The sequence below is a fragment of the Histomonas meleagridis genome, assembly GCF_020186115.1.
Source record: "Histomonas meleagridis strain 2922-C6/04-10x chromosome Unknown contig_35, whole genome shotgun sequence".
Classification (NCBI taxonomy): Eukaryota; Parabasalia; order Tritrichomonadida; family Dientamoebidae; genus Histomonas; species Histomonas meleagridis.
Genome location: NW_027150878.1, coordinates 81,805 through 105,321, shown reverse-complemented (window position 1 = coordinate 105,321; position 23,517 = coordinate 81,805). Strand labels below are relative to the sequence as shown.

The window sequence follows — 23,517 nt, the reverse complement described above, 5'->3', positions numbered from 1 at the left end:
ATGGGATTTTTTTCTCTTGCATTTCTTCATGCAGTTTTCATTAGTTTCGGAACAATGGCAGTTGGAATGACTCTTTCATATACTTCCCCTGGTTTACCTGAAATTACTCTAAAATGGAATCTATCTTCTATTGAATCAACATTGTTCAATGCAATTACCTCATTCCTTGCTGTTTTAGGCGCTCCATTAGTTCAACTTTTAGTTGGTCGAACAGGTCGTCGCTTATTAGTCTTTATATCATCAATTGTCGTATTAGTAGGGTGGGTTCTTTTGATTGTATGTCCTGTAGGCCAACAGAAATGGCTTCTTTTTGTATCTCGTTCCGTTTCAGGTGTTGGTATTGGGTTGGTCATGACCATCTCTCCTATTTTTCTTTCAGAAATCTCACCAACCGAATATCGTGGTGCTTACGGTGTAATGAGCCAACTATTTGTATCCATTGGTTGTGTATTTATTTATCTTATGGGTGTTTGGCTTGATTACTGGAAAATTGCATTCATCTCCATGGTTCCTTCCATGATTCTTTGCATTACTATATTCTTTTTCCCAGATTCCAAAGTCTCAATTGATAACAATGGCTTTAAGTCATTTGATAAAGTCACAATTTTCCGAAAGAAATATGTTAAGCCACTTTTACTTTCTATTGCCACAGTTTTCTTCCAACAATTTTCTGGCTTCAATGGCCTCCTTACCAATCTCCAAACCATATTTAATAATGTCGGTCTTGTTTTGTCACCTTCTATTTCTGCCGCTATTGTAAGTTGTGCACAAGTTATTTCTACAATTGTATCCTCATTTATTGTTGATAAGTTTGGGCGTCGTATTCTTTGGTCTATTTCTTCTATCGGAACTGCCATTTCTCTTTTTGTGATATTTCTTGATGATGTAATTTCTATTTCGAATTATTTCCCAATCATTTTCCTGTTTTTATATGTGTTTTTGTTCGGACTTGGACTTGGTCCTTTGCCATGGTTCATATCCCCTGAGTTATTCACTGATGATGTGAGATCTAAAGCTTATTCTATTGTGCAAGCTGTGAACTCAATCTTGTGCTCATGTGTAATTTTCGTTATACCAGAAATGATTAGCGGATTAACAATGAGATATACATTTTTGACATTCTCTATTTTGATGGTGTTGTCTTTCTTATTCGGCTTATTGTTATTGCCTGAAACTTCTGGTAAGGAAATGGGAGAGGATTTGAATGTTTAAAATAAGTTTTACTTATTTTCAATTAGATTTAAATAAACATTATACAAAGCGATATTGCTGTTTTAATATTTGTGGTTCATTTGATATATGAAATTGATATATAAAAAATTGTAAAAGAAGTTTTACTTCTAAAATTTGTTGAAGATAAAAAATATGAATGGATCAATCAACCATATCCATTCATATCATTTTTAAAATATTTTTTATAACTTAATGATATTCATTATTCTTTTCTACTAACTAGAAATGTTGTATAAAAAAATGAATATACATTTGTTTTAACCATGAAAAATTATTAAATTGATTTATTTTATTCAAAACAAAATCATTTTACACATTAATCTTTTTTTGATTTTTTCATTTGTTGATATTTCAATATCTCCCCATATTTGTCCAAATCAATTACACCTTCATCATTCTTTATGTTCAATTTCTTTTCTATGAATGAATGTGCAAATTTTAAAAGACCAAAAATTACAATTTGCACAATTAGTACAATTACACATATTTTCAAGATCATTTTAACTTTGGGATTAAGGCCCTGAGTACCTTGAATAGATCGGAAAGCAACATACCGAGTTGATTTTGATTGATTGTGTATATTTATAAAAAAGAAAGTATTGTTGATAAGAGATATATGGATTCCAAGGTCTTGTATTTTAAAACCAGCCGCTACACCCCCGATATGTGATTTACGGAATGTAAAAGGAATTTGGTAATTGTTATCAAATAATAATTTTCCAGATAAATCAGAAAGGAAAATTAAGTCAAATTGAATGATAGGTAAATCAGAACCACCAAGACCCAAAAAATTCCACCCTTTTTTGTGTCGTAAAAAACATGTGGTTGTTCCTCTATCAAGATTTCTTTGAAATTGCATATTATAATAAATTTCTGGTTTTCCAGTATTATTTCCAGCTATGTCCCATTCTCCAACTATTAATTCAGGAAGTGGTTTGGGTTCATTTATAATTTCTTTAGATATTACAAAATAAATAAAAAGAAGCATCGTAAACATAACGTACAAATAAACTGTTCAATTTTTGAACTATCAAGTGCACGTTAATCATTTTCAAAGCACATGACATAACGTCTTCCGGATGAAGCGAATCTTAAATTTAATTGGGAGATTTAGAATTCCATCAAACTTAAAAAATTATATCAAAAGCACTATTTTTCATTAAAAATCGAAATCACCGTGGAACAATTGGTTTAGTTCGTGAGGCTCATAACCTCAAGGTTGGAAGTTCGAGTCTTCCCGGTGGTCTTTTTATTATTTTTTACATTTTATGAGGGTATCAAAAGGAACATTTTCATTTTAATTAGAAGAAGTATTAAATATTTAGAATGAAGAAATATATAATACATTTTATTAAACATATTTTAGCCGACGCTATCTTCCCTTAAAATATCGAGTAAAGATTCGCTATATATACTATCTCTTCTTTGCAATCTTTTCTTATGCAAAAACCTTACTAAAATTACTATTCCCGTAATCAATAGTACGCCTACCAACGCGACTGGTATTATGACGTACAAAATTCTTATTTTTGGTTTTTCGTCTGTATTATTACATTCCTCTAAAGTTTCTCCTCTTACAATAGGGAAATCACCGAATACATTTCCGTAATAATTTTCAGGCGTGTAAACCTTCGTTAACGCGCAATCGTTAAAAGCATTTGAAGCAATTGAAGGCTCATTTGTACCATTATAATAAAAGCATTTTAACTTTGTACAATTACCAAATGCTTTATCGCTAATAATTTTTAAGTTATCACCTAAAACAATAACAGTTTTTAACTTAAAACATCTTAAAAATGCATTAGAGTTAATAAATGTTAATGATTTAGGTAATGTTATTGTAGTGAATTTACAAGAATAAAATGCATTTGCTCCAATTGTTTGTACATTTTCTCCAATATCAACAGAAGTTAAACTTTCGCAAGAAGAAAATAATCGATCACTAATAATAGTAATTAAAGGCGGAAGTATTATATCTGTTAAACATGTACAATAATAAAAAGCATATTCACCAATCGATGTAATATTATCAGATAATGTTATATTGCCTAAAAGATAACATTGGCAAAATACAAACGCATGTATCTCAGTAATGTTTGATGTAAATTCTACTGTTGTAAGTTGAAAACAATAAGCAAATAATGAATGTTCTAATACAGTAATTTTATGTGGAATTGTAATCTTCTTTAATGAAGAACACATATAAAATGTTTCTTCGCAAATTCGTTCGATATTTGGATTAAGTTCAACTGATTTTAATAAATTACATTTCCCAAATGCATAACCTTTAATTATTTTAACTGTATTTGGTATTGTTAAATTAGTAAAAGAACACCATGAAAATGATTCGGAACCAATTATTTCTAATCCTTCGTTTAATACTAACTTCGATAAATTAGTGCAATATTGAAATGAACCAAAATATATTTCAGTTACTGACTTAGGTATTTCGATTTGTGTTAAGTTTTTGCAATAACAAAAAGAACTTTGTCCAATTATATTAATATTTTCATTAATAACAGCTGACTCTAAACGATAACAACAATAAAAAGTATAGTTTGGTATTATATTTAATGCTTTTGGTATTATAACATTTCGCATTTGACATAAATAAAATACAGATGTACCAAGTGATTTTAAACCTGTTCCAAAATTAACTTCTGTAATAGAAGCACATTGTGCAAACACTTCATCACCAATCGATTGAAGTGAATCAGGAAATGTTAAACTTTTTATTGATGAACAATATAAAAATGCTCTTGATGAAATCGTTTTAATATTATCATTTATAACTAAATTCGAAATACTACTACAATAAGAAAATGCAGATACGCCAATCTCTTCAAGAGGTTCAGGTAATATTAATTCTTTAATTGAATAATCATATGAAAATGCTTGATCATTAATCTTTTTAACACTTTTCCCAAGTGTCAAAGAACTAATATCATAACAAAAAGCAAATAAATATTCATTGATTATTTCGATTTTGTCCGGAATTATAATACTTTTCAATGAACTACATGCATAAAATGCATTTTTGTTAATCGACATTAAATTAGGACTAAAATTAATAGATAATAAAGACGCACAATAATAGAATGCTTCAATTCCAATTTCTGTAATTGTATCAGGCAAAATGATTTCAGTTAATGCCTTACATGAAGAAAACGCATGAGAACTAATGACAGTTATTCCATTTCCAATAATAACTTTCTTTAAATGCTCACATGTATTAAATACATCAGGCCCAATTGTTAAAACATTGTTCGGAATCATAATATTCCTTAAACTTGTGCACATTGAAAACCCATTATCACCAATTGTCTTTAACCCATTCCCAAATGTAACAGTGGCAAGATAGTCACAATAATAAAATGCATATGAACCTATTGTCGTTAACTTGTCCGTAAAATTAAGTTCTTCTATAGAACTTTGCTGAAAAGCATATGCTCCAATGACTTCAACTGTTGCCGGAAATGTGACGTTCCATAATAAACCACAATAATTAAATGCGTATTCTTTAATAATTCGAACATTACAGAGATTAACACTCCTTAAATTATTACAATATGTAAACGCTTGTTCACTAATGTTTGTAACAAGTGGTGGTATCGTAAGTTCCTGTAAGCCTGTTGAATAAAACGCAGAGGCCCCAATTTTATTTAGATTTGGACTAAATTTAATGGATGTTAAAAAAATGCAACGGTAGAATACCCTGTCCCCAATCTCTACTAATGAGTCCGGAAGCTCAATTTCTGGTAAGTGATTACAGAATTTAAATAATTCATATTCAAATGATTTGATTTTATTTCCTTGAAATATTACTGTTTTTAATGACTTGCATTCAGCGAATGAAGCGCCTAATATTTTGAATACATTTGGACCAATTGTTATGGATCCTAAAAGAGAACAATTTGCAAAACTTGTTGAACCAATTTCTGTGACTGAATCTCCAATGACAACACTTAATAAAGATGCCCAGCTATAAAACGCAGAATCGCCAATCTTATCAACGCCTGTTGTAATGTTAATATATTTAATTCCTGTTTGAGTAAAATCACCCTTTTGAATAATTGCATGATTAGAAATAACAAGGGTTTCAGTTGTATCACATCTTGCGTTGAATATTAAAATTAATGCAAGAAAACACATGGAAAAATTTTTTGAAGTTGCGCGCTGACAGTTTTTTTTGGGAAATATAAAGTTTTCAAAAATAAAATTTTGCAAAATTTCGATATTTTTGTAAACTTATCAAACGTGGCTTTTTCAGAACATGATGTAAATAAACAACCCCACACGTGTGTAAAAATTATCTAATTAATTCGTTAGAACATCATCCAGAAAAAATCTAATAATATTTTAATGTTGGTACATTTATAATTTTCCTCAAAAGATACTTCCTTAGTACTAAGAACCACTAAGCAACGTTAGCTTAGTGTAATAAATTTTAGTTTCCATTAGAATAATTTATAAATCTAAAAACATTACTACTTCAATTTACATAAGACGAAGCACTATTGCTTCAACAATTAACTCTTTAAAGTCTTCTTGGATTAGCTTTCTGGATCATGTGACTTTTTTTTGTTCATTATAACAATTTTGGGAACGTTAATTCAGAAATTGGTCATAAAAAATGTATGAACCAAAAACTCCACAACAAATAGTAAGCGCTATTAGGAACAAAGATGGAGGGATTATTGCAACATGTTTTTGTATACAGCATTTAAGACAATTTCAAAATTCGTATCAAGCACTCATCGGAAATAACATAATTACTGGTCTTGGGGGAGTTTGGGCAGATGCCTTAACAGAACTATTTCAAGCAGCACAAGCAGAAACAGAAGCAGAATGTTTTGAGCAATATTTACAATCAATTTCACTAATAATTCGTGAATTTTCAACAATACCTCCTCATTTATCAGTTCCTTGTATTATATCAATAGCAAAATCACTTCGTTATTTTGCTACAAATGTAGATTATAATGAAAGTGTTTCACAAATGCAAAAACTTTTAAAACTAGCACTCTCAATCAAAACATTTAAGCCAGGTCAAAGTCCATTATTAGCCATTGTTAATGAACTTATGGCTGTATACTTCATGAGAAACTTGTACACACACGCTGAAAAACTGTTGACAAGTGTTGACAACGATACGCACCCAATTCAATACAACCTCTTCTCAAAAAGTGATGTATCGTGCTTCAGGTTCTATAAAGGTCGAATCTCTGCAATTAAGGGCGAACTCAAGGAAGCTAGGGATAATCTTACTGACGCGCTTCTTAAGTGCCCACTTGACCTTTACCAAAACAGGAGATTAATTTTATTATATTTAATTCCAGTTCAACTTCCACTAGGTGAATTACCTAATATACGAGATGGCTTCTTGACCAAGTATGACCTCCAAATTTTTGATGATTTTGTCATAGCTATTGAAAATGGAGATTTGAAATTATTTGATGATGCATTTGAAAGAAATCAAATTTTATTTATTAAGCTCGGGCTGTTCGAATTGATGTGCAAATCAAGAAACGTAGTGTATTACCAGATATTTCGGATGGCACATGCCCAATGGAACAGCGAAAAAGTGCCTGTCTCTGTCTTTCAACAGTCGCTTTCGATCTTTCACCCTTATACAATCATGGAAACAGAATCTATTTTATGCCTTTTGATTGAGGAAAAAAAGGTAAAGGCCTACATCCACTATGGATTGCACATTGTAGTTTTCTCTAAAGAAAAAGCTTTTGTTCCTTTAAGTGAATGCGCGTAATTTTAAAATATCGTTCAAATTGTTATTGTAATGAATAAATTTAAATTTAATATTAAGTTTCTAAAGTGTTAAGTACAGCCTTTGTTTATGTAATGCATATTTTAATTAAAAGTTTTATGTTTAATATTTTAAGTAATCAAAAAAAAAAGTATTATTCTCAAAATACAAAGGAGTGCCTTGGAGAAAATATTTATGTTGTAGGGGAAATCGCAAGATAAAATGGAAGATATTAATTACAAAAACTTGTTCACCAATTATGGAATTAACACTTGGAAAGTTTCAAGATAATGATTATTTTTTCAGTAGATCGCAGTCAATATGAATTACTTTTTTCTAACATTACACAATCACCATCAACGCAAATTTCACTCACTGAATCAGTTTTAGCATCGAAATCACCACCATTAACAAGTCTGAAATCTTTAGCACATGCACCATCTCAACAACTAATTATGATACAGCGCTAACTAACAAACTAAATAAAAAAGGAGAGGATAATTCATTGATAATAACATTGTGGATTTTGAAAATAAAATAAATAAATATTCAACTTAATAATATTTTAAATGATAATAAATAAGAATTAAAATTAGGAAGCTGCAAATCAGATCATGAAACTGAGTACACTTGAAACTATTCTTTAAGCAAAGAATAAAAATAAAGAGCTTTATTCTTTAAATTAATATTAGATCAAATCAATGGAAAGATGATGAGAAATATATTAAAATAAAAATCCATGTATTCCTAATGGGTACTGTTGTTAAAATGCATTTTAAAAGCTTACAAATTCAAATTCATTGCCAGCTAAAAGTGACACAAACTTTTCTACCGGAAAACCGTTGTATATCTGGTTGAATAAACATGGACGAGGAAGATTATCTCAAAGCAACAATAATTTTCAACACAAGGTTTCACCCAGAAGACTTTCAATATTTGTTTAGGGTTCTTCCAAATCGTTCAGTTAATACATCTCAATGGGATGATCAAATAAAATTTTGGTCTACAATAATAAAAAAATGGGGCGCAGAGACCAGGGTTGTAGAGTTTTCTGTTACAAAGCTTCAAGAAGCATTCAAATATCAATCCGTCATTCCAACAATCAAACCATCCATTCAATATTTAGAATCGCAAAAAGTAATTAAAAAGAAAGATGATGTAAAAAGCAAGTCTCTTGTACGCTCCATTGCTAATGCCTTAATTGGGCTTGTTGTTAGTCGAGATTGTGACGAGTATGTTTTTGTCAATAATCTTCGTTTACTCGTTGATGAACTTATCCATGGAATTCTTAATCATGCATCAGGGCTTCTTGATACTGTTCTTACCAATGAAGAGATCATTGAAAAGGTTCCCGGTATAAGTCAAGATATATTATTTAGCGAGCTTGAACGATCACGCGGCGTCAAGAAGTATGAAAATGGTTTTTACTTTCCTACCAAACGTATCCAACATGTTACGAATGAACTTGTTCAAGTGATTCTTAACGATAAGAAAAACATGTTTTCACTTGTCAAACAAATCAATGAACTTCAAGACAAAATCAACATCCAAAAATCACTTGCAGTTAAGTGTGCTAAGCGTGGACATAAGTCTGAAGCCAAGACGCATCTTAAAATGATGAAAATTCTCGAGCAACAAGAATATCAAACGAATCAATTATACACGAAGCAAATGCAACTTCTATATCAGAAAGTTGACAATGAAATAGCAATGCGTGTTGCCTCACATTATGAAGAAAACACAAAATATTTGCAACAAGTGACATCGCAAATTAACGAAGACGAATTATATAAAAACATGGACGAAATGTATCAATACGGAGAAGTAACAAATGCTGTTGCAAATCAGCAGCAACAGTATTCGATGGAGGATGAAAAGGAATTGGAAGATGAGTTACAGCAATTGATGCAAAATGAAAGTGGGAGAAGAAGAAGTAATGAACAACAACATTACTATGGTTATAATATGGGACAAATGAATAATGAAAATAATTATAATGAAAGAATTATGGCGTATTACCCGGGATAAGAGCCAATTTTGGTAATAAATGTTTTAGTGATAATATTTTAGTTTGGAATGAGGATAAAGAAAATATTATTGTGCTGACTTAAATTTATTGATACTAATTCCTTTCGATTGACCATAATATTTATATTGTAAATTAAGTATTAAGAAATGTTTATAATATTATAAACTATATTTCAATTTTTAGAGGGAAAAAGTTGTGAAAGGAATTTTAATAATAATAATAATAATAATAATAATAATAATAATAATAATAATAATAATAATAATAATAATAATAATAATAATAATAATAATAATAATAATAATAATAATAATAATAATAATAATAATAATAATAATAATAATAATAATAATAATAATAATAATAATAATAATAATAATAATAATAATAATAATAATAATAATAATAATAATAATAATAATAATAATAATAATACATAATAATAATAATAATAATAATAATAATAATAATAATAATAATAATAATAATAATAATAATAATAATAATAATAATAATAATAATAATAATAATAATAATAATAATAATAATAATAATAATAATAATAATAATAATAATAATAATAATAATAATAATAATAATAATAATAATAATAATAATAAAATAGTGCTCTTGGGCTTTGAAATGAATGACTAGGGGCTTCTATTAGTTAGCAAAGCATTATAGTTTTTAAATATTTAAGGTGTGTACGGCCTTTGCACAGTTTTCATAATAAAGTTTATTTGGATTCAAATAAGAAAATTCATAGGATTAAAATGCTTTAATAACTTTATGAAATTTGATTAAAACGATTTAAACAAAACAACATATTTTATTAAATACCAAGTCCGCATGCGTCTATTGACGAGTCATTGCTAATCCGCATTATTCGAAGCATTTGTTGTATGAATTCTTTCGTTTGGAGTGTTCGCATTTTCCATTTGTTTCTCTTTTGGCTTTTTCGTTGCTCTGAACGGGAAAATCAAAACATGCTTAATCAGCACGAAAATTATCATAAGCTTGGAAAGGAAAAACAAAAGTATCTTTTCCAGTATGTTATTTTGTGTATATTGTTCATTTTCGCAATTTTTAATTTCACTTCGAAATGTTTGTAAATCATTTTGCAACATTTTAGCTTTCCCATTAATATTATCAATGGAATTAGTTGTGGATTTAACAGATATAATGAGATTATCAAGATTGTTGCCAAGGTTTTCCGTTTCCTGCATAAGCATTTGATGCGATTCGACCGTTTTCTCTGTCACTTTTTGAAAATTGGATGAAAGCGTTTCAAGAATTGAAACATCAACGTCTGTTTGCTTGAAAACAGCCTTGACGTCTGCTTTGTATGCGTCGAAAAAGTTGTCAACTATTGAAGAATTAATATAATAATTCCTCTCTAAAACAATATGGTTCGAGGAAGCCCTTTTAGTACGCTTCTCATTTCTTGCTTTTTGGTTATCTTGTTGGACGTTTGGCGATTCTTTGGGAATTATTACTTTTTCAGATAGTTGATTAGAGATGGATGGATTGAGGTTAACTTTCTCATGAACTGGTTCTGGTATTGGTTTTTGCATATTAGTTTCATCAAAATCACTACTTGATGTACTGATTTTTTTTGAATTAACTGACTCCAAAATTTCACTAATTTCTGGTTTCTCTGGTGATGTACGTCCAAGCCCTTGCTCGGCATTTTTTCGTTTGAATGGATGTAAAATTTTTTTGACTTTTTTTGTTTTACGTGGTTTTGATTTCTTGTGTGGATCTGACTCAGTTTCACTTCCACTTCCGATTTTTTTTGGTAAAATTTTATTTCCCTGAATATCAGAATCAGAATGTTTTTGACTTTTATTAAAATTTGGTTTTTGTAGAGAAAATGGAACTTCAGGTACTATAGGATCAAACCCCATGTTCAAATCAATGAGATCATAATTCTTTCTCCTTGGAGAAGATTTTTCCATTCAGCAAAACAAAAATTTACGTTTGGATTCAAAAAGGGTAAAATTGAATGTACGTTCTGATTTTTTCCCCATGGATAATTGCATCAGCAAATCTTTTTCTTCCTTAGAACTTTCAGATTTTATATTAAAAGCATGCGAACAGGTTGGGGTCCCCAACTCCTGTTCACAAGCCCAACTCCTGTTCACAAGCCCAACTCCTGTTCAATTGGCAACAATTCCACAGATTTTATCTGGAAGAAATGTCGTTGCGATTGCACCGACTGGTAGTGGGAAAACAGCAGCATACGTATTACCTATAATCTCAGAACTATCCAAAGATTCACACGGAATTTGTTGTTTAATTTTAACTTCAACACGTGAATTTGTAAAACAAATTTCTGCTCAATTTAATTTATTTGGAAGTGGAATAAAAATTGATGTCGCCGAAATCATTGGTGGTCTTTCACATGATCAACAGGAATCTATTATTGAAAGAAATCCACATATTTTAGTTGCTACTCCTGGGCATCTTCTTCGATATCTCAAATCTGCAACACGAGTTCCTTTCGACCATCTACGATTTCTTGTTCTTGATGAAATTGACATACTTTTTCAAATGAATGAAAGCATTTGGAAAGATATTGAAGATATAGTCAAATATTTGCCTGAAACACGACAAACTTTACTATATAGTGCTACTTTAGATGAAAAAATGCTCGTTTCAAACATTCTTTCTCAACCACCAAATGTCATAAAATCAGCAAGTTTCCAACCAGATGAACATCAAAGTCTTAGTGGTGATGGTAATACATATTTTTGGAATTATGGAAATCTTTGAAAACAATAAAATTAATTATGTAATAAACAATTTAAAGACAAATTATATCTGAGTCAGAATCAAAGTTTGAACTATTTGCATGTTCTTCATCTGTTGCTTGGTTAGGCACTTCTACGTATCCAATAAAATCCAAGGCCTGTTGGATTTCATTTAACATTTGATCAATCGAAAGCCTCTGCCTACTATTAATTTGTTCATATACATTTCTTGCTTCGTTTTGTATAACTATGCTGAAATGATTGTTTTGTTGGTTCATTTGAAATAAACGGCTTCATAAGCCATGGTAATAAACGTTCTCGATATTTCACCTTTTTTTACTCAATATTGTAATTTAATATTTCTTATTAATTAGTTATGGTATAACCATTTTAAATTGATGATCATCCATTTTTATGATAGTTATTTCGGACGTTATGGTGAAAAAGTATTTTCAGCTTGCTAAAGCGTTTAACTTTTAGGCTCAATCTTTCTTCTGAGCAAGCCCAAAACATTATTCAAAAAATTGGATAAAACCGAAAATAATTCATTTAAATCGGAAAATTGTAACTCAATTTACAAATGTCTCAGCAAGATTCTATTTTTTCTCCTGTTGAAAAATCAACAATCCAAGAAATATATAAACAACTTATGAATAGTCGTGGGCTTCAAAGAATTCAAGATGTCCCAATCACCACGGAAGACTTAAAACTTGTATGCGATCTAACAACAAAAACTCTTCTAAAAGACTCAACTCTTATTCACCTTCAAGCGCCTGTCTGTGTTGTTGGTGATCTTCACGGACAATTTAATGATTTATTACAATATCTTGAGAAAGGTGGAGATCCAGAAAATACCAAATACCTTTTTTTGGGCGATTATGTTGATCGTGGAGATCACTCCATTGAAACTGTTACCACACTTTTTTGCATGAAAATCCTTTTTCCACAAAATGTATATTTACTCCGTGGTAATCATGAAACCGAAGCCATCTCGGAACTTTATGGATTCCTTACTGAGTGCAAACAAAAGCACGATGTGAGTATATGGAAAAAATTTAATGAAGTATTTCGCTATCTTCCTTTAGCCGCTATAGTCAGTAACCGCATATTTTGTGTTCACGGCGGCATATCTGGTGAAATGGCAAGTCTTGAAATGATTGAAAAACTATCTCGGCCACTCGATATTCCAGAAAGCGGTTTGGTTACAGATTTGGTATGGGCTGACCCATCTACTGTTTACAGTGGATTCCAAGAGAGCGAGCGTGGTACTTCGTATACGTTTGGTGCCGATGTTGCAAATGATTTTCTTTACAAATATGATTTCGATCTCATTTGTCGGGCTCATCAAGTTGTTCCTGATGGATATGAGTTTCCATTCTATCCACAACAAACTGTTGTTACAGTATTTTCAGCATCAAATTATTGTGGACATTATGGAAATAAAGGAGCAATGCTCAAAATAGACGCAAAGCTTTCTTGCTCATTTGAATTCGTTGAATCGGATACAGATGAATTCTTTGATTTCTGATATTTGTGGATCCACAAAATCATTTTACTACTAATAAATTAGAGATATTTAAATAATGCAGAATTATATTTGTTTCTATAACATTTTATTATTATTGTTCATTATATTATAGTAAATAAAAATGAATTAGAAGATATTTGTTTTCAATATTGAATTTGTTAAAAACATTATCTATTTAGTTTCATTGATAGCAAGGTAAATTAAACCTTATTTTTACATATTTATTTTCTTGCAATGTTGAGAGGATGAATTGTTTCTCTTTGTTCACGAACATATTTTGTAAACTATGCAAAAAATAATTGATAACTTTACTGAATGTTATGTTTTTTGGTGTACAGCTTTTGCTGTATCCAACTTACGCATGATAATTTTGAAGAAAATATTAAAAGTACAGAAAGAAAGCCGATGGTCATCAAATTATGGAATCCTTTTTGTCCACACTGCCTTAATTTCAATCCTATTTGGGAAAATATTATAAATCATTCACAATACAAAGAAAACATAATTTTCAATGATATAAATTGCGACACAGATAGAAAGCTATGTCGTAAACTTACTAATATATCTAAATATCCACAGATCATTTATTTAAGTGTTGATAATAAGACCCTTTCCTATGATGGCATCTATTCCTTTGAATCCATCAATGCATTCATTGAGAAACAGTTATTATATCCATTAATCATTATCAACTCTTCTGATTTAATTCAATCATATCTCAACACAACAAAAATTTTTTCTTTATTTATTCTTTACACAGACGACAAGCTAACATTAAATTCTTATAAAACAGCTGTTGAGACATTTCAAAACACTTCTTCGCTTTTTCTCTATTTGAATTCTAGTGAAACAAAACTTATAGCGTTTCGATCCAAATCAACAAATATCACATATAAACCAGATCACTTTACTACAGAATCGATAATATCATTTATCTTACACAACATTCTTCCTGTTCTCCCTCCGTTAACTGATTCTCTTTTTGCGTCATTCAAAGAATCGCATCAAATGTGTATAACCGCTTTTATCGGCGCATCAAATGAATACGATAACGTTCTCTCCATCGTTGAGAAAGAACTTCATGAAACAGATCGCGTTTATTATGTTGACGTCAATGAAAATCCAGAGTTTGCACGTGGGTGTAATATAAACAAAGATAATACTCCAAAAATTGTTGTCATCGATCCAGTTCATCAGAAATTTTCAGAAGGGCCAAATGATATTAATGAATTTCCGAAATGGATCAAAAGTTTTAAACCAAAACATGCAAAATGGAAAAGAATTGAAGTAAAAACATTTGCGTATATGAAGGCTAATACAAAAATAGTTCTGTTGGCTCTTGTTGCATCTGGATCAATATTTACATTGTTTGCTGTTTTGTATAAAAATGTGAATTCAGTAACAAAAAAAGTTGAATAAATATAACTGTAATTTGTTATAATTTTTGGCTTTATATTCTGTGCAATTAATGAATATAACGAAGAAGAAAAATCCTTACGAACAAAAAACTCATTGTGTGTAATCAATATATTATATGAAATTTTATATTTAAATCACATGCTCATAATACACTTACGTCGTATAAATTATTATATTTTAAGAACTCTTGGTTAATGAAGATATTTTCCCTCCTTCAACATTATTAATCCCAAGAACGCCAAACACTCAACCATGAAGAAATGTAGATAAACCTGGAGAACGAAGAACCAAAAACATAGATGTAGCATATGTGGATCAGATCAGCATATTGCAACGAAGTGCCCTTATTCTATTCTTAATAATTAATTATATTTAAATAAATTTTATTTAATATCTAAATAAGATCAAAATTGAAAGATTAATTAATGAAACTAGAGCCTTTTTTTAACATTAAATCATATTTTATAGGTTATTAATGATTAATCATTAATGGAAATTTATACTTTTATAAATGTTTCTTCTTTAAAATCTTTTGCAAATGGATCATCTTCGACATAATTTGTACTAAGTACAGACTGATTTTTCGATTTAATTATTTGATAAAAATTAAAAGATGAATAAAACATAACGCTTAAATATGTCAAATAATCTATATTTGCCAAATAACAAAAATATTTGTATGTAATAACAAGGACATAATCCAAATGAAATTTCGAAAATAATTTGAAATGATGAAATAGAAAAACTTCAAAAAATATCATCACATACAAATTTTGATTTTGATCAAAGCATTGATCCATCACTTTATGAAAGATGTTCATTTATTAACAAAAAAATGTTACATTAATTGATTATGCAGCATTCTTTGGATTCATTAAGTGTTTCAAATATTTACTTATGAACAATGCAAATGTAAATAATACAGGTAAATATGAAGTTGCAGGTGGAAATGAAGAAATCATTCATTTATGTGAACAAAATACTTCATCATTTGAAGATGCATCTGAAACAGCAATTGGGTTTCATCGAAATAATATTTTTAAACATATTTATGAAAATGAATTAGATGAAATTAATAATTTAGAAGAATTAGGAAAGCTTTGTATATTATATCGTAATTATGAAATATTTTCATTTTTACTTAAAGAAGGAATGAAAATCAATGATGATATTATGAATGAAGTAGCAATTATTGGAAATATGTTGTGCCTGAGTCGATGATATTGATGAAGAATCGAACAGTAATAAATTCCAAACAAAAGTTAAACGCAGATATCGTCATTAATAATTCATTCAACTTATTCCTATTCATAATACTCAACACATTAATTCCATTCATTCCTATTCATAATACTCAACACATTAATTCCATTCATTCCTATTCATAATACTCAACACATTAATTCCATTTATTCCTATTCATAATACTCAACACATTAATTCCATTACCAAAACGTCCAAAGTTTGTATAAACTGCAAATGGCATTACGACTTTTATTCATCCTTAAGGTCTTCTTTTCCTTTGGCGCCTTCCTTTTCGACGTCGTTTGACATTTCGTACAATACGTCCTCGTCCTGCTCCTCGAACTTATCTATCTCTGCCTGGACCTGATCGATTGCGTATATGCAATACTTATCTCTCATGAACTCTTCTATCTTTGCTATCATTTTGTACACTCCCTTAAACTTCCTAATGTTAATTAGCTTATTGACGTATTCCTGTGTACCTTCGTAATACTTAAACAAGTCGGACAACAATACTCCGATGTAAGGTAATGCGGGTGTAGAAGATGTCAAACATTTGTTATAAAGGTTTCTTAGCGATACGAAGTTACCATTGATATCCATCTTTGTTTGTAAGTCTTGTAATCTTTCTTGTGATTGTGGTGATAATAACTTTCGATGTTCTCTTAATCGATAAATAGAATTTGCTTCGAAACTTGAAAGAACACACATCGCATCATAAAAGTTATTCAAGTCAAATAACTCTTGCGCTAATGAGATGAACCATTCCATACGATATATTCGATCTTGTAACTTCTTCTCTGATAATATCGAATATTCGATCCAACGTGAGAAACGATTATAATGTTCAGTTAACGCAATGACATTAGGCGCTCGATACTTAAGACGTGGTTTATCCCATGCGCAATCTAAAAGTTCGCATCGCTTGATCGCATAGTATTTGTTTGAGCTCCACACTGTAAGTTGTCGCGCTAATTCTTTAACTGGTAAATCAAATAATGTAAAATCACCAGTCCAAATGCCTGTGCAATTACCTAACTCAACGGGCTTCGCTTTGCTTTCAAAGTCTTTTTGGCGCTGTGTGGTGTTATCTGAACGTCCTTCAAAGATGTTTCGGCAATATGATGGGAAACGTGACATTAAATGTTCTTCTGTAAATTGCATTGCCGCATCTAAGACTTGTGGCTCAATATCATTAATCGCACCATGGATCCATTCTTTAAATAGCTTAACACATAACAATTGATTCGTCTTTTGTGTGTCATCTGCTAATAACATTTCAAATCGATCGCGGATCTTCTTGAAAAAGACTTTGGCTGAGGCATAGGAGGAAATGGTTAAGCATAACGCACTGGTGAGCTCAGACATGGATGTGTTGTTGTATTTGCTGGTCTCTGATGAACCTTCATCTTTCTTGACAAGATTCGTGGTGACATAATAGATGATTTGGTTAAGACTGGCTTCAACTGGTTCGCCATTCTCATCATATTTAATGAAGTTGGGATCGCCAGGTGTCTCATTTAATAAGGATTGATCATCTTCATTGATGTTAGGAGCAGCTCCAATCGTCCTGGAGATTTCTTCATCAAGTGCTTGTTGGGTAAGTTTCTCAGTGGCACATGCATGAACTGATGGCATTGAAAGTTCCCAAAATCTTTCGGCTCGATGAACTCCACGTTGAATAAGAAGTGCTAATTGTGAATAAAGCTTATGTGGTGGTATGTTGAAATCTGATCCCCATTCTGAGTGAAGTGAAGCTTGTGCTTCAGATAGACCTAATGTTCGGAAATGTTGAGAAATAAGGGCAAGAAGCATTTCATGTGAGATTAAACGTGTTGATGGAAGATAAAGACGTGCAAATGTTGCTGCACGGACAACAGGGTTAACACATTCTCGAAGCTCACGAATGTTTTGATGCTTATCAAGAACCCTTTGAAGCCAATCTGAACGATCGACATTCTCTTCACTACGATGTTGAGCGCAAAGGAGATCAAATTCGTGAGAAATAGGAAGTGGTGCCTTTTGAAGTTTAGGATCTGTTTCTTTCTTCGTTGTGAGGACAGATGAGTCGACTACGCTTCCATTCTTGCGGGTGTTAAGCTGTTGCTTAATCGGATTATAGGATCTTGATAGAGAGACTTTGCCTGACATTTTGTTTATGTGGTTTTGACAGTGTCTGTTCGAATTATGACGATACTTTCAATTTTTGACAAAAACTTGACACTTTTATAAAAAAGTTATCTCAAAAAATAAACGTTTTTTTTTTTACTTATTTTGGTTTTTTAGTTTTGTTATACTCTTGAATAAATTGATTCAATAAATAATTGTCCTTAACAGTGGTGACCCTATCTAGAAAGTTGACATTCTCTTTATATTGAAGATCACAAATTCCTCCAATAAACTTTTGTTGGACCATATCAATTTTTCCGTTTAATTTTCCACTGCGAATTAATGTCAAAAGAAAACCCAAAATTTTGCTTTGTTTGACACCTGTTTGATCAAAAATCTCATTAAATGTGATCTCGGCAAAAACTTGGACGCAATTAAAAATCGCATTTAATTTGATCGCATTAATGATCGGTTTAACAACATGGGCTGTGTAAAGAGATACCTCAAGAATAGGACGGAGTTGCTTTAAAAGCCGTAAAAAATCTTTAAATTTACGATCGATAAAAGCATCCCTTAATTTGACAAGTAATGGAAACTCATAGTTTGTGGCTGTAAATAAATTTGCAAGTTGATTCTCGGCTTTGCCAGTGGTACTGGTGGCAAGCACAACAACTGTTGTTAATATGATTAATTCATACATTGATACTGATGAATCAGGTACTTTTGTAACAGAGTTGATGGTTCTGATAGCAAGAGGTATCATCTTTTCCGCAACATCATATTGTTGTTCGACAATTGAAGATATAAAAGCAATGTCAAAAATATTCCCTTTTTGCGCTAGTGAAAGAGCTTGAGTATAGTTACCAAGCGCTAAGTGACATGTAGCTCTGATTCGGTAACATTTATCGATTTTGTCTTGATTTTTTCGATTTTCTTCTCGATATTCTTTGTAAAATTTAAGTGCATCTTCAACATAAAGAGAAAGAAAACTAGTTCTTAGTTCATCCAATTTTGTCTTTTTGACTGCTTCCCTTGGTTCATTAGATTTCAAACTTTGGTCTACTGTTTTAGCACGTTTTCCGAATGGTACTCTTGATTTTGTCAGTATGGTAGCAGAAATTGCTTTTTTTATTGCTTCATTTGAACACTGAGTTGAAAGATTGCTCAAACTTTCTCGTAACATTACTTGAGCTGCTTCATCGTGTTGAGTATCAAGAAAATGGAAGGAGTAACAAGCGAGCATAATATTATTTAATTTTGAAATATACTTTGTGATAAGTCTTTGCTGCTCACTCATGTTTAATAAAAAGTGGCATTTTGAAGAAGAGTTTTTGTTTGACAAATTTTATAAAAATTAACGATTATTTCCTACTGAATTTTTTGAACGATTAACGGTCGCGTTCATGAGATTCGACCGTTTATATAGCGAAATTATTCATCTTTTTTATGTTAAGTATTTTTTTTGGATTTTGTTTAAACATATGTGATATTTCTATTAATGTTACTGATGATGCTCTTCACTATCAAAAAAATATTAATACAGGTCAGGAAATTTGTATTAATTCGACTATTTATCCATTCTATATCGCGTTTTATAGTCCAACAGAAGATATCACACTTACAGAGTATCGGCATGCTTCCACAAATAAAAGCATTGTCCATAAAAAAGAATTTACTGGTTCTTCAATTCAACTCATGCATTTTTATCAACATCCTTTTGCAGAAATAACAATAAAATCCCGTGTTGAAATGGTGTTAAATTTTTCGTTAATTCCAACATTGGGAATATGTACTAATGGAATTTATATTTCATCCAATTCAACAGAATACATTGAAATGAGTCCAAATGGTCAAGGTTTTCAAAGGCTTGAAGCGCATCAAGACAAGTGTTTTGTTTTTATCACACCAGCAAGTCAAGAAATTAATGCATTTCTAGAAACGAAATCTTCATCACTCACAATTTATGAACATGGTTCCAATGTTTTCATGCAAATAGGATCCTTCACATACCAAAGAATTTTAGGTTCTGCTATTGCTCCTCCAATCATTCAGTTGACAACAAACGATGTTTCCAAATCAGATAGCTTCATACTCAAATTCCAAACAAAAATGGAAAACAAAAATCCAAAATCAAACTACAGCTATCCTTTGCTTCCAGCTATAAACTGTAGGAAGGCTCCAGACTGGTCGAAACGTCCTGTTTTTATAACATTTACAACGTTGGCATCTTTTCTTTCAATTTTGTGTGTTGTAACGACGGTTTACAACATCAAGCACGAAATGTATAGGAAAAACCAATGAATAACTCGAATTTTTTGTGTTAATAAAGGATAATAAGTAATTCTTTTTATTCATTTGGGGTTAAGCACTTCTTTTTGAAAATTTTTGGACATTAGTTAAATAGTACATTTCATCAAAATTATGAATTTATTCATTTGACGAATTATGACCATACGCCTTTTACACTTTGTCAAAGGATTGATACTTAATGAGGAATTTTTTTCATTTGAAACGTTTATTTATTTCTCGTTTTTTGAAACAAAGTCTCTGAATTACCTGACAAAAATGGCTGAAGAAGAAACGACAGCTCCCACAGAAGAAACTCAAGAAAACACATCAAGGCCATTTGTTCCCCCTTTGGCCCCTCCAGAAATTATTATCCCCATAAATTTTGACAATGAATCCAAAAAATCATTGATTATATCTGCAATGAGTGTACCTTTTGATTATTTACAAGTATCAATGAGTCCACTTTACAAATATTCCAAGGGAGAGCTTAGGTCGTTTTGGCTCCAATATCTACACACACCTCCAGAAATTTTATTTGAGCCAGATAATATTCCAACAGTCCCTTTTACACAAGATGAAGATTTTGCACTTCTTACATACATTCGTAATGAAAATGAGATATCATTTCCCGACTTTATGAATAAATTTGGCTTCGTGTTCAAGCCGTGCAGAAGCATGAAGTCGATCATCGACAGATTGAATGAAATCAGAAACTTAGACCCCTCTGAATTTTTGAATGAGTATGTACAAAAAGTCACAAATGAATACAAATTCCACCTGTCGACCGTTAACACAAAAAATGCATCATTTTATGGGCACAACAGATGTATTCCAAACAATGTCAATATTGAATACGAAAAGGAGAAAGTTGATGCAGAAATTAACATGTTAGAATCCAATCTTCAAATTTTTTCATCATCGATGAAAGATTGTTTAGCAATTCTTCGAGGCGAAAATTTCGAATATCGTATGTGCCGTGAATCTGTAATGATTGGTAGAGGTACAGCTGACTTTGACGTTGATGTCGATTTGACCAGCGCAGGTTTGACATCATGTACACACGTGTCAAGAAATCAAGCGCTGCTGTCATTTATGGACGACTTCAACTTCTACTTGGAGAATATTGGTAATCGTCAGTTTAGGGTTAATGGCAAACTAATTCCTTGCGGATGCTCGTGCATTTTGAAGCCGGGCGCTATACTTGACTTCATGGACGCGCTGCTGATATTTATACCGAACATGAAATTTATTTCCGATCTTAAAACTGCTTGCGAAAATGCTGGAACACAAAATAAGATAAAGAAATGATTTTTTAAAGATGTAATGTACAGATTGTGGAATAAAGTTAAAATTTATATACAAATTTTGAATTTTTTTTTAATGTTTTGTTAATTTATATGTGTAAAATTTTTTTTATAAAAGAGAAGAAAAAGATCAAATTTTCTTCTATTATTAAGTTTTTAAAATAACATTAAGTTTATGGATGTAAATTTAATATTTTTTTATATTGTCTTTACATTTTTTTAGAAGTAACTTGAAGATTTTTTGTTTCAAATAATTTGTTCTAACATATTAAAATATTCATTTTTTGCATTGTTAAAAATAATATTAAATACATGAACCTACATTTAGAGTGAACTCATAAATAAAATTCTATGAAATAAAAACATAAATTTGGGAGGAACATAGTCAAAAGATTTTCATCAAACACCTATTTTATTTATGTAAAAATTGAGGAAATAATTAAAATTTTCATTTTTAAAATTGTTATTACTTTCGTTCTTTACATATTTCTTCGAATTTTATACACCAAATAAAACCAACAAGACAAAACTAATCGAAATTGTATTATTTATAAATCTACATAATAAAATGTAACACACATATATTTCCTATGTACTTGGAAGTATCGCATTCGGAAACTCTTCGTGATAGAGTCTCTTGAACTTCCGAAATATGTCAACTGCGTTAGTATAGAACGGCGATTCCGGTCCATTATATTTTTTAGCATTTTGGCACATCAACGTCATATCTGTTGCAAATATCTCAGGTCTTTTATAATAATCATAAAACTTATTCAATCTATTCTCAATAGAAAACAAATCCATTGGCGATGCAATAGTTTCAAAATAGTCAGGTGCAATTTCTTCTGTTACTGGCCTTAGGAATATCTCAGAGTTATAACGATCTGCTTTCAATGCCTTTAATATTTTTCTTAATTTGTTTCTAATCGTCTCCATGTGTTCATTATAGTTAGTAAGAAGACGGGTCACCCCATTGCTTGTCACTTTTGGAATGCAGCGGTTAAAAATAACCGGCAGAGGCAATGATTGATGCACAACTCCATCAGGAAGAGTTGGAGTCTCCTTGGCAAATTCGGGGATGGGCTTCGAGACTCGAAATCCGGTTCTTTTCTCGAGTTCTCGCATTTGAACCGAAAGGACATGATCCTGATAATTGATATAATCAATTTCAGGATGAAGTCGACAATGAACAAGTGTGACTCCATCATAATCTTTGATGTAGCCAACCCATCGGTCAGGATTCATTCTGATGTCTTTTGAATTGAAACCTTGTTTCTTGAAATACCCAACTGCATCATTGTCGGCACATGTTAATATGTCTGTCATTCCGCGTGCAAGATTAACATTCTTTTGGAAGTTCATAATGAGTCTACCATAGCCACATAATTGATAGGACATATCAACAGCAAGAAATACTATTTCAATAAAACCTTGTTCTGGAAAAAGACGTGAGGAAATGGCAGCTGTGGGAATTCCTTTGTGTAGAATTATGACTGATTCGGCTTGAAAGTCGAAAACAAGTCTGGTAATATATGAGGAACCCATATTTGGAAGTTGTTTATTGAATACTTCTTTAACACCAATGAGTGTCATGAGTAGCTGTGGGTGAGCGCCATAATAATTGCGTGCGATTTTTAATTGACCTTCTGGATAAAAATCAGGTAATCTAACTGCCGCTTTTGGTTTTGTATATATTCGTGATAAATGACGATTTCCGGGTGCAACTGCTCTGTTTACATATTTAGGTGGTCTATGAAACCATGTTAAATGATCTTTTTCCATTGAGGTGAAATGTGATGTGAAATAATGTATGAGAATGAATTCAAATCAATTCAGCAAAAAAT

The 23,517-nt window shown here is 30.9% G+C and overlaps 11 protein-coding genes across 11 annotated transcripts; 6 read left to right on the top strand and 5 right to left on the bottom strand.

The window, feature by feature from the left end:
* Positions 1 to 54: 54 nt before the first annotated feature.
* On the top strand, positions 55 to 1,212 carry GO595_005501 (major facilitator superfamily transporter; the record flags this gene model as incomplete). The annotated part of the gene is made up of 1 exon (XM_067918751.1): positions 55 to 1,212. One exon carries the CDS (start codon positions 55 to 57, stop codon positions 1,210 to 1,212), a length of 1,158 nt encoding a protein of 385 aa, XP_067774297.1.
* A 1,636-nt stretch (positions 1,213 to 2,848) lies between these two features.
* On the bottom strand, positions 2,849 to 5,385 carry GO595_005500 (leucine-rich repeat domain-containing protein; the record flags this gene model as incomplete). Its single annotated transcript, XM_067918750.1, has 2 exons — positions 2,849 to 2,862; positions 4,239 to 5,385. The coding sequence occupies 2 exons, from the start codon at positions 5,383 to 5,385 to the stop codon at positions 2,849 to 2,851; spliced, it is 1,161 nt and encodes a 386-aa protein (XP_067774296.1).
* Positions 5,386 to 5,866: 481 nt separating this feature from the next.
* GO595_005499 (PCI domain containing protein) lies at positions 5,867 to 7,000 on the top strand (the record flags this gene model as incomplete). Its single annotated transcript, XM_067918749.1, has 1 exon — positions 5,867 to 7,000. The coding sequence occupies one exon, from the start codon at positions 5,867 to 5,869 to the stop codon at positions 6,998 to 7,000; it is 1,134 nt and encodes a 377-aa protein (XP_067774295.1).
* Positions 7,001 to 7,861: 861 nt separating this feature from the next.
* GO595_005498 (SNF7 family protein) lies at positions 7,862 to 9,025 on the top strand (the record flags this gene model as incomplete). The annotated part of the gene is made up of 1 exon (XM_067918748.1): positions 7,862 to 9,025. One exon carries the CDS (start codon positions 7,862 to 7,864, stop codon positions 9,023 to 9,025), a length of 1,164 nt encoding a protein of 387 aa, XP_067774294.1.
* Positions 9,026 to 9,898: 873 nt separating this feature from the next.
* GO595_005497 (uncharacterized protein) lies at positions 9,899 to 10,984 on the bottom strand (the record flags this gene model as incomplete). Its single annotated transcript, XM_067918747.1, has 1 exon — positions 9,899 to 10,984. The coding sequence occupies one exon, from the start codon at positions 10,982 to 10,984 to the stop codon at positions 9,899 to 9,901; it is 1,086 nt and encodes a 361-aa protein (XP_067774293.1).
* A 70-nt stretch (positions 10,985 to 11,054) lies between these two features.
* On the top strand, positions 11,055 to 11,801 carry GO595_005496 (putative ATP-dependent RNA helicase DDX49; the record flags this gene model as incomplete). The annotated part of the gene is made up of 1 exon (XM_067918746.1): positions 11,055 to 11,801. One exon carries the CDS (start codon positions 11,055 to 11,057, stop codon positions 11,799 to 11,801), a length of 747 nt encoding a protein of 248 aa, XP_067774292.1.
* A 558-nt stretch (positions 11,802 to 12,359) lies between these two features.
* On the top strand, positions 12,360 to 13,307 carry GO595_005495 (serine/threonine-protein phosphatase PP1; the record flags this gene model as incomplete). The annotated part of the gene is made up of 1 exon (XM_067918745.1): positions 12,360 to 13,307. One exon carries the CDS (start codon positions 12,360 to 12,362, stop codon positions 13,305 to 13,307), a length of 948 nt encoding a protein of 315 aa, XP_067774291.1.
* Positions 13,308 to 16,220: 2,913 nt separating this feature from the next.
* On the bottom strand, positions 16,221 to 18,122 carry GO595_005494 (RasGEF domain containing protein; the record flags this gene model as incomplete). The annotated part of the gene is made up of 1 exon (XM_067918744.1): positions 16,221 to 18,122. The coding sequence occupies one exon, from the start codon at positions 18,120 to 18,122 to the stop codon at positions 16,221 to 16,223; it is 1,902 nt and encodes a 633-aa protein (XP_067774290.1).
* A 118-nt stretch (positions 18,123 to 18,240) lies between these two features.
* On the bottom strand, positions 18,241 to 19,323 carry GO595_005493 (uncharacterized protein; the record flags this gene model as incomplete). The annotated part of the gene is made up of 1 exon (XM_067918741.1): positions 18,241 to 19,323. The coding sequence occupies one exon, from the start codon at positions 19,321 to 19,323 to the stop codon at positions 18,241 to 18,243; it is 1,083 nt and encodes a 360-aa protein (XP_067774289.1).
* Positions 19,324 to 20,645: 1,322 nt separating this feature from the next.
* Positions 20,646 to 21,677, top strand: GO595_005492 (microspherule protein 1-like; the record flags this gene model as incomplete). Its single annotated transcript, XM_067918740.1, has 1 exon — positions 20,646 to 21,677. The coding sequence occupies one exon, from the start codon at positions 20,646 to 20,648 to the stop codon at positions 21,675 to 21,677; it is 1,032 nt and encodes a 343-aa protein (XP_067774288.1).
* A 584-nt stretch (positions 21,678 to 22,261) lies between these two features.
* Positions 22,262 to 23,455, bottom strand: GO595_005491 (acetyltransferase, GNAT family protein; the record flags this gene model as incomplete). Its single annotated transcript, XM_067918739.1, has 1 exon — positions 22,262 to 23,455. The coding sequence occupies one exon, from the start codon at positions 23,453 to 23,455 to the stop codon at positions 22,262 to 22,264; it is 1,194 nt and encodes a 397-aa protein (XP_067774287.1).
* Between the last annotated feature and the right edge of the window lie 62 nt (positions 23,456 to 23,517).